At 42.1% G+C, this 10,477-nt stretch overlaps 1 protein-coding gene across 3 annotated transcripts in view; it reads right to left on the reverse strand.

Annotated features, from left to right (window-relative positions):
- The window catches only part of SPAG5 (sperm associated antigen 5), a 90,092-nt gene extending 79,615 nt beyond the window's left edge, over window positions 1-10,477 (reverse strand). For 2 of the 3 annotated variants that reach the window (XM_033922939.1, XM_033922937.1), the window contains exons 1-2: window positions 10,323-10,477; window positions 3,150-3,263 (exon numbers count right to left, since the gene is read on the reverse strand). In XM_033922939.1, coding sequence (XP_033778830.1) covers window positions 3,150-3,206 — 57 coding nt within the window. In that variant the 5' untranslated portion in view covers window positions 3,207-3,263; window positions 10,323-10,477. Of the gene's footprint in view, window positions 1-3,149; window positions 3,264-8,356; window positions 10,167-10,322 lie in introns of those variants that run through there. The other variant, XM_033922938.1, reaches the window with a different exon arrangement.

A 10,477-nucleotide genomic window follows, 5' to 3' on the forward strand; every position in this document is an offset into this window, starting at 1 on the left:
TTTAAGCAGCTTGATTCCTTGCTTGTTCTAGGTATATATTTTAACCTTCACTTCAAAGAAAGAGGTAATCTAATTAAACTTTCTGAAGTCCTAGCATTTCTGACGGTTAGATCTCATACAAAAGAGGGCTAGTTGCTTCTATTGAATTACAGAACAGCTTAGGTAGAGGCTTTGACTGATATAAGCCATAAAAGCCAAACTCAGACACGAGCTGAGAGGAGAAGACAATATGTCCTCCTTAGTCTACAGATGAGAAGAGACTATTTGATCCCACATAGCAGTGGCGGTGGGCAGGAAGGTACGTGCACATACGCATGTGCAAGGCAGTCTTCCAAACACTTCTAGAATATGCTAAGAAGTGTATCAACCTAGCCTCCATCAGATGATAATATTCCCATAAATGGGCAACATGTCCTGCTTCTCCTTAGAGAAATAGTTATACCAGGCTATAATCTGTTCAGGACAGGGTAGAAAGAAAGGGAGGAGAAGTGGGCTTATATGTAAAATAATATTAAAGTAACAGAACTGCAGAAATACAGAAGGATAAGGAAGAGGCATTATGGGTAAATGTGGAAAAAGGTTATAGGAATCCTATTTACATAAGAGATGCCATACTGGGACAGATTGAAGGTTCATCAAGCCCAGTATTCTGTTTCCAACAGTGGCCAATCCAGGTCACAAGAACCTGGCAAGATCCCAAATGAGTAAAACAGATTTTATGCTGCTCATCCTAGAAATAAGCAGTAGATTTTCCCAAGTCCATCTTAATAACGGCATATGGTCTTTTAGGTCTTTTAGGAAATTAGCCAAACTTTTTCTAAACCCTGATAAGCTAACTTGTTTCACCACATTTTCTGGCAACAAATTCCAAAGTTTAATTACTCATTAAGAATTATCTTCTCCGGTTTATTTTAAATCTACTACTTAGTAGCTTCATCGCATGCCCCCTTGTCCTAGTATTTTTGGAAAGAGTACATAAGCGATTCACATCTGTCCCTTCTACTCCACGCCACTCAGTATTTTATAGATTTCTATTCTATCTCCCCTGAGCCGTCTGTTCTCCAAGCTGAAGAACCCTAACCGCATTAGCCTTTCCTCATAGGGAAGTTGTCCTATCCCCTTTAATATTTCCATCGCCCTTCTCTATACCTTTTCTAATTCTGATATGTCCTTTTTGAGATGTGGTGACCAGAATTGCACACAGTATTCTTGTGTGGTTGTACCATGGAACGACACAAAGGCATTAAATCATTCTCCTGATAATTCCTAATATTCTATTTGCTTTCTTAACTGCCACTGTACACTGAGCAGTTTCAACATATCATCAACAATGACACCTAGATCCTTTTCCTGGGCAGTGGCGCCTAACGTGGAACCCTGCATCACATAGCTATAGTTCAGGTTTCCCTTTCCCACATGCATCACTTTGCACTTGCTCACATTAAACATCATCTGCCATTCTGATGCCCAGTCTCCCGAGGTGTGGTATACAGGCCTCCTTCACAGGCAGAAAAGGACAGGGTTTTTTTGTCAGCCAGTTTTCTTAGCTTTGGAGGGAATAGCTAATGAGCTCATTTATATACTAGAGAGCTCATTAACATAGGACTTTCATTCACTGCTTCTGTGCATGGTAAAGAATGACCCAAAGCCTCTGTGCATTAATCACAAAATAACATTTCATTTAGATGGGCTAAAACCAATCTAAATTAAATGCTACACACCCAGTTGGCTTTGAGCATTAGGCCCCTAGTGCACACCAAGTTTGCAATCACCAGACTCACCAATGCAGACCAAGCTCCCTCCCCCCCCTCCAGGTGCACCTCCTCTCACAGGCACTCTCTCTCCTACTTCCACTCCACTTACAATGCTGTCTTCTCTTCAAACCTTTCTCTCCTTATTTTTAAATTTCTTCACAGACGCCAAAAGGAATGAGAGAGGGGGGAGGAGGCAAGTACAGAAGAGGGATGTATACGCCTAAGTTTTCACCCCTAGTGCCAAGGGACAGACCTAAGAGACCCTACCCCCAGCTCAACTAGGCAGATCAGTTCTCCAACTGGACTCTAGCAGTTCCTGCAGAATCCATCACACCTGTATGAGTTGCCTGTCTACCAACTGCTGGAGATAAGAGAACACGGAGGAGTTGCAGGTTGCATGGTGCCTTATATAGAGGATGCTCCACAAATTTTCATTCTCTTCTGCATCTGCTGAAAGCAAAACCTGTCTGTCTGGATTGGTCTGGTGGACAATAAGGAATCACCATTATGCTGAAAAAGGGTCCATGTTAGAGGTCTGCACGGGAATGGGGATTGCGGGAATCCCATGGGTCCCGCGGGAATCCCTCCCTAACCCACGGGACTCCCACGGGGACCCCCCTCTAGCCAACGGGACTCCCACAGAGATGGAAGGCTTTGGAAGCAGGGTTCGTCCATATAATATAATGGACACGTCAGCCTTAGTAAAAGAGGGGGGTTTATAAGTTAATTACATGAACAGAAAACAAAAAAAGTGTTCCACCAAAGAGATTTCACAAGAAAAACAGCAGCACAAACACAAAAGAAACTGTGGAATTGATGATCATGTCAGAAGTAATTGCTGCTTTTTATGGGGACGGGCGGGGATGGAGGTAATTCCTTGCGGGGACAGGTAAGGACGGAGAGAATCCTGACGGGGATGGGTGGGGACAGAGAAGAACCTGGCGGGGACAGGTGGGGACAGAGATGATCCTGGCGGGGATGGGTAGGATTTCTGTCCCCGCGCAACTCTCTAGTCCATGTGCAATATTCTTATAGCATAAGTACAATGAGGATGATAAATTGTACTATAAATTATTTTTTTTTCTTTTCTGCTGAGGCTTTCTTTCTTTCGTTTTTTCAAAGAAGAGTACAAAACATAACCAGTAAGCAATTATACAACAGCCATAAAGTCTCAGGCTTTCAAGAAGTTGTACTATGATTCTTCAGTACAAAGCTAAACAATTCAACCTGAGAGACTGCCCCCCCCATAACCGAATAGTAATTGTACTATAAATTCTACTGAAAGCAAGCATAAGAGCAGATGAACACCACAGAGCCCGGTTTCGCTTACCAAGGTCTTTCTTATTACAATAAACATACATAGACACTATAAACAGAGGTGCTGTATTTACTCACGGTTTGGATAACTCCCATCTCATTCTCATCTAATGCAGCTTCCTTGACAGTCCACATCTTCCCACCTTCTGTAGGTTTCACTTTCTATTTAAAGTCCACAATTCAGGAGACTTGCTGTGAATAGGAAAAATAGGAAAATAAGGAACTCCATGGTCTGTTTTAAACACTAAGTCATCAGGCTTTCTGTACATCTTTCCTTGTTAAAACAAATCAGTATAATTATCAATGTACAAATTCTTTTTTTTTTTAAATCTTTATTCCTTTTTATTTCTCTCAACAAGTATACAATATTATTACAATTAATTCACATAACTCACTTGACATTCTTACACAATATTATTATACATGTTTTAATTCCCCCACACTCACCTCCCATCCCTTCCCATATCAATAAAATAATCTATCCAAACATATACATACTTAGACATCCCTCTTCCATAATACAATTAATCATACTTTAACCTATCCCTCCCCCCACCCTTTCTTCCTCAAACTCTTTTTTCATTTCATTATATACATTAATGCACAACAAATATATCTCATCATATTACATATATCCCCTAATATTTCATAACAACATATTTCCAATAATTTTACCCCCTTTCCTTTTCTATTCATACATATATACCATGTTTCTTATATCCATTAATCAGTTGAAATATACCGTTATTTAATTGGATTATCCTATCCCCCCCAATGTACAAATTCCAAAGCAAAGTATATAAATGCATAGAAGAACCACTATACACATACCCAGCTTCTTATATGTTTACTCTAAGGGCTCCTTTTACTAAGCTACGATAGCAGTTTTAGCGCGTGCTGAATTGCTGTGTGCGCTAGACCTTAACGCCAGCATTGAGCTGGCGTTAGTTCTAGCTGTGTAGCGCGGGTTTAGCGTGCGCTAAAAACGCTATCACAGCTTAGTAAAAGGAGCCCTAAATACAAGCTGAAATATTAAGAGACAGGATATGAGGCTAAAGATCCTATAGCCCAACTCTATATGGCAGACCTTGTAGTTATAGTATTCCTATTATGGAGCAGAGGAGTGGTCTAATGGTTAGAATAGTAGGCTGAGAATTAGAAAAACCAGGGTTCAAATCCTTGTGACATTGGGAGTCACTCCCCTCCATTACCTCAGGTAAAACTTGGGACTAGATTTAAAGAATGCTACTGCATTAGTATACGTTATTAGTAAATTTTCCCTACTGCACAAAATGGGACTAGAGGTGAATAATGCATGTTAGATCAGTGTTCTTCACTGCAAGGTCTGGGGGCCAATGGCAGCACTCTTTGACTGGCTCCCTAACACCCTTCTATCAATAATACATACTTCTCCCCACCTTGTCCAGAGGCGTTCTTCTAGCAGTGTCTCCAGCCTAATGGAGAAAGTAAGTCTTACCGTAGGGGTGATTTCTGCTTTACCTTTTGGAACCCTGCAGGCCTGAAACTTAGGCCAAAAACCATCTTTGCTGTCCTGAAGCATTCTGGATGTGTTTACAAGACCTGTGTGTTCACAGCCAAAGACATCGTCCTTCACTGGAACTCCATTGCCATGAGTACACGTGGAGGAGAGGCAGCCTCCCAACCATTGCTATGAACAGGGTCTTGTGCTGTTATCATCTTGGCACATCTTGCTGTCTCACGAGGGCTGTTTATAAGAACACTATTCTCTATTACTACTACTAACTATTTCTAAAGTGCTACCAGACACACGCAGCGCTACACAGTCACAAAGAGTAAGAAAACAGTCCCTGCTCGAAAGAGCTAACAATCTAAACAGGCAAGACAGACAAACAGGATGTCATGGATACAGTTAAGGGGAAAGGTTAATCAGTGGATTAGGTTGGAAGGCAGAGGAGTAGGGTTAAGGATTGAAAGCTATATCAAAAAGTTGGGTTTTCAGTCTGTTTTTAAACAAGAGCTTGATGGACAAACTCAGGTAATTTATTCCAGGCATAGGGGGAAGCTAGATGAAGTCTGGAATTGGCAGTGGAGGAGAAGGGTGACTAAAAAGCCCCAGCTGGACTGGTTCTGATTGGTCCTCTATGAGTCACCTATGCATGCACTAAGAATCTGCGCGCTATCCTGAGTTAGACAATTCTGGGTTTGTGGGAGCTCGGATCTATAGTTGTGTAGCTCCTTTGCACTTTTCAGGGACAATAAGAACTGATAAGAGGCATCTTCCTTGTGCTGTGCCTGCTCTCGGCTGAGCACTAAGGAATCAGAGGCTGTTTGTGTTTGGGACACTGCTGAACTTGGTCTCTGATTTGCACCACGAAGGACTGGCAATCATTTGAATTGACTGTTACCTGAGGGAAGCAACTTTGTGCTGACTGATCAAGAATTCTCCTTCTGCCAGACTGGACTTAAGGCTCGCTTGTAAGCTTTAGCCAAGGAGATAATTCATCACTGTGGGAGCTGGCTTCTGCTGGGCCCAATGGTGAAGCAGGAATTTATCTCTATAGCCTTGCTGGACTAGATTGTTTTGGTAGGAATAAGACTCTTGGTAATTGTGCCAAGCTAATCATATCAGATTTGCTGCTATATTCTTATCAGGAATCATAATTGTTAGGAAATATATATTGTGTGATAATTAGTCATATTTTCTAATTACTTAGTGATTACATATTGTGTACTGGCATTTACAGAGATATTTGTGAATAATTATTAGTTTATTTTATCCAGTTTGCTATATATATTATTCTTCTATTTTCATAATAAAATAAGCTTCAGATATTCTAGTCTCATCGTTCCAATAAGATTTTATAAGTCTGAACCTGGTAGTTAGCAGTGGGTGTATCTGGTTTCCCTAGACATGAGTACAGAAGCTTATCTGATTGCCTGACAGATTTATAACACCCTAATTACTGCTACATTACCTACTAATTTTCTTTTGTTTAGTCCCTCCGGACCAGTCTAGATGCTTGTGTTACGCACTACTATCAGCAGATGGAGACAGAACTACTGACTTCAGAGTAGTTCATAACAGCCTGTGCAGTTTACAGCCGGCCAGTATTTCCATACCAAAGCAAGATAGATTTTTTTTTCTTTTTAGACTATACAACCAGGAGCAAACAACTGAACTCTCTTGTGTATTCAATTGCTCACCTGTCTTTTTTTTTTTTAATTATATGCTCAGCAATGATCTTCTAAACACTAAGGGCACACCAATCCAACCAAACTAAGCCCAAAGGATTATCTTTCTTAAGTAGGCTGGGTTCTGGGCCAGACTGGAGATAAGTCCTAATCTTTCCTTTTTTAGCTTCTCTCTAGACAGGTCCAGCTGCTTGAGAAGTACCAAATCAGTAAATCAAAAGGTGGGCCTTCTGCAATCCCTGCCTTAGATTAGACATCAGTTTAATTTGCATTCTTGTTTGAGGGCGTGGGGGCAGGAAAGTAAATGCAGTCATGTTGGCAGGGGGAGGGTGTGAGCAGTTGGAGCACTTGGAGAGCCCTCTACGGTTGCTGGTGGAGTAGGCTGGAATTATTCCCCTGACGCAGCTCAGCGAAAACAGAGGTTTCCCCGTCGGGAAGGAGTGGCTGCGGGGCCGGGCAGGCTTGCACTTTTTTGATGCGTGGAAGACAACATGGATACCGTCTGCAACTAAGTGTTTATTTTTCCTGCTTGCCATTGACAGTGTTTGAGACTTGTATATGTGCTGCTTGCTTTATTTACACTTTTGGAAGTTTTGTAATTTGGCGTGCTTAGGTTTTTTTTGTGGTGGTTCCTACGAGGGCTACTATTGTGTTTCTCACTGCTGATTGGACTGATATATTTTGGACCTTACATGTAAAGTGGAGTTTTTTTTGCCATATGAAGACGAACTGAGGCTTTTTCTCCACTTTTTTTCTTTTTGTCCTTTGTGTGTTGTGTTATTATTTGAATGAATGAGTGGGTCTGTGTATGAGTGCTGTGGGTAGACCTTGTAGTGTCTAGGTAGGTCTCTCCGATAGTTTCCAATAGGACATAATTTGTTAGTTTAAGGAGTTTTGTATGTCCTTCCTGAGATTTTTTGGAGGAGGGGGCAGCCCCGCATTAACATTAGCATTATTTGAGAGTCCACACCTCATGCCTGCACCAAACTACACCTATGCCCATGAAAATAGAGAACTATCCACTATACCTAAATAAATTCACATTAAGCCATAAATGAAACAGCATGAACTAAATCTAAATAACATGAATGGTTGAGTTGCTACAGATACCAACTCAGCGAGTGCTAGAGCATCCTCAATATTGAGTAAACTCCTTCATCTGTATTAAGTTTATCACCCCAATAATCTGGAAAGTTTGCTTCTGTACAGGATTTCCCCAGACATTTCCTCTTTTCTCGATGAGTATCTGGGCAGTCTGGAGATTATGACTTTCCGGGTTTCTGGGAGATGGGCTGCACCTGCAGTGCACCAATTTATGCTCCTTCTTGAGTCAGCAGCAGCACTTCATCTGCTTTCCAGTGTGCTCTGCCAGAAGTGAAAGCAGTCTAAGAGGCACAGCTGAACCCCTCCAGAGCTGCCAATGCTTCTACAAATCTGCTCCAACTTGGAGCTGCTAGGCTTCCTCTGTGCCACTGATTTCCCCCCTCATGCTACCAGTGCCTGCTAGTATCGCCGTGCTGCTGACCTCCTCACATGAGACCTCATAGGCATCAGAACAGGGGAGGCCACAGGGGCCATGGCCTTCCCTAAAATTTGGGCCCACACACTCTCCCATGTCCCTGCGTTCTACCTTAAATCTTCGGGCAGTCACCGTGCAGCATCAATGAGTAGGCCTGCCTCGGAATCATTCATTCTACTTCCGGGGACAGGCCTGCTCCTTGACACTGTACAGTGGCTGCCTGAAGATTTAAAACTACAGTGCCAGGAGGAGGTGGATGAGTGAATTAGGAGAGATGCTGCAGGATTTCACTGAGGCTAAGGCGGAGCTCCTGCCCCCCCCCCCCCCTAAACAGGACAGCGTTCGGCTGCCCATGTGAGACCTATTATATCCTGGAGCTTTAACTATCTTAGTACATTCCCTTGTAATTCAACAATAGGATTACTGTAATACTCTCTATGCAGGAAATAGGCAAAAAGAAATCAGAAGACTACAAAACATTCAAAATACAGCAATTCGATTAATATTTAATCTGAGGAAATATGATCCCATCACTTATCATTTGTAAACATTCCAATTAATCACCGTATTGTTTATAAAATACTTTTATTACCTTTTAAAATTAAACAGGTGGATGACCTCTCTATCTGGCACATTTTCAGAATCAATATGTGCCGTCTAGATCAAAGACGCCTTATAGTACCATCATATCGTGAAATAGTTCATGAACATATAAGAACTGTAACTTTCCCTATTAAGGGCCCAAAACTTTGGAACAGTCTACCACTAAAAATAAGATTATTAAAGAATCTTGATAAATTTAAATCAGAACTAAAAACATTTCTCTTCTCTGATGAGAACAGTTAAAAAGCGGCTCTGATATGGAGAGAACCCTGGAGACATTAGAAACTTAGATATTGATTTATGTGCCTTTGAAACTACAGTAATTTAATTTAGATTGTTTATATTTAGGTATTTTATTTTATATTGATTTATGTAAAGCTAATATTTGGCTTTTTAGATTGTAAGTTTCCCAGAAGACTATGACCCTTGGTACAGGATAAATTTTTTTTTTTTTAAATAAAGTTGGAAACTTGAACACTGATAAGTTGCTCCAGAGTCCTGTGAAAATTCAGCACAGACACTGTTCATTCTCTCTCCCCTGCTGAAATCACACTGCAAGTGGAGTGAACGGCCGCTTCCTCCTCTTGTGTCTGCCTAGAGTCACCTGCTTATGAACCACAGTTAGCTTTATAGGCAGGCATGGGGGAGGAAGCTGCCCAATATGCAGCTGTTCACACTCTCCTCTTCTTGCAGTGCGATTTCAGCAGGGAAGAGGGAGAGAGTGAACACATCTGCTGCCTGCCTCTGTATAGCTGGAGGCAGGACAAGGTGACTGTGTGCACCATATGGTGGTGATGTAAAGCAAGGTGACTTGAGCACCATTGGGATGGGATGAAATGGGGGAGGGGGGGCAAAGCAACATGAGCACCATGGGGATGGGGAAGAGGGGGGATGAACAAGGACTCTGTCAAAGGAGTTTCACATATATCACAGAAGTTATCCAAAGATATAAAAATAATTAATAGTAGTATCCACTCTTCTGATAAGTATGCTTGGAAAATCTGGAAGTTTTTGAAAAGTAAATTATTGTCTATTGATGTAAGTCAGTCACTATTTGATATTAGCAAAGGTAGCAACTATTTTTATTTTTGTGTCTTCTTCTCGCCACAATATAGTTATAAACACACATATGCACAATAACCATCTAGAACTCTTCTTGTTCCATATTGATCAGAAAAGACTTTGGATATTTGTTACATGACAATGTTTCATTGCTTTTGAAAGTGTTAAGAGAGTGGGTTTGGGCTTTTGTGAGCGGGTATGTGATACACAAGAGGCATTCTTAGTTGTTATTGTGGCACATGTTTATTTATAAACTGTATCTGATGCACTTTTGCACACGAAAAAATTGAGTGATATGCTGTGATCAAGTAGCAGAACCTTATTGACCAAAATGTGCACTCTATTAAGTGCTTGGCGTGTACTGAGTTTCACCGCCTCTTTATTATCGACAAATTTTATTGTGCGCTATTTATCTCCAGTATTGCCCCTGGTGTGTCAGGTTTGTAAGTGGGGAGTTTCTTTTGGGTTGTTGTCATCTTAATATGTGACGTTTCCTTACAGCAGCAGAACGTTACAAACAAGGAAGCGACAGACTGAGCGGGGCCAGCTTTGATTCGCATATCCCTAAAATCAACACGAGGGGAAGTGGCATTTAATGTGTAGTGTATGAAACGAGGAATCCCACGTTCCTCGATTTCTTTTTCCAGCGAGACGTGAAATCAAAACTCTGCGCAGAGCTACAAAAGTCAGACGCACTCGACTGCCCTCACCCGCCGAGCACATTCAAGGACCCTCCCCATCTGCCAGCTTTCCCTCTTCAACTCTCCCCAGTCCATCGAATCTACCCCTCGCCTCCCCATATATCATCCGGCATCTTTCCCTCCACCTCCCCTACCCCGCCCACGGTCGGGCGTCTCGTCTTCATTTTCAAACTCCCCGCTCCCGCGTCCTACCTTCCTGCTCGACGCTTTCCTTTTTCGACGCTCCGCCCCCCCCCCTGACGTAATTTCCGGCAGGCAGGATGCTGCAGAGAGGAAGTTGCGGCGGTGGCGGGGGGTCGGGTAAGGCTAGGGATGGTAGCTCCTTGCCGGTTGGAGGCAACTTGTAT

This window comes from Geotrypetes seraphini, chromosome 15 (assembly GCF_902459505.1).
Source record: "Geotrypetes seraphini chromosome 15, aGeoSer1.1, whole genome shotgun sequence".
Taxonomy (NCBI): Eukaryota; Metazoa; Chordata; class Amphibia; order Gymnophiona; family Dermophiidae; genus Geotrypetes; species Geotrypetes seraphini.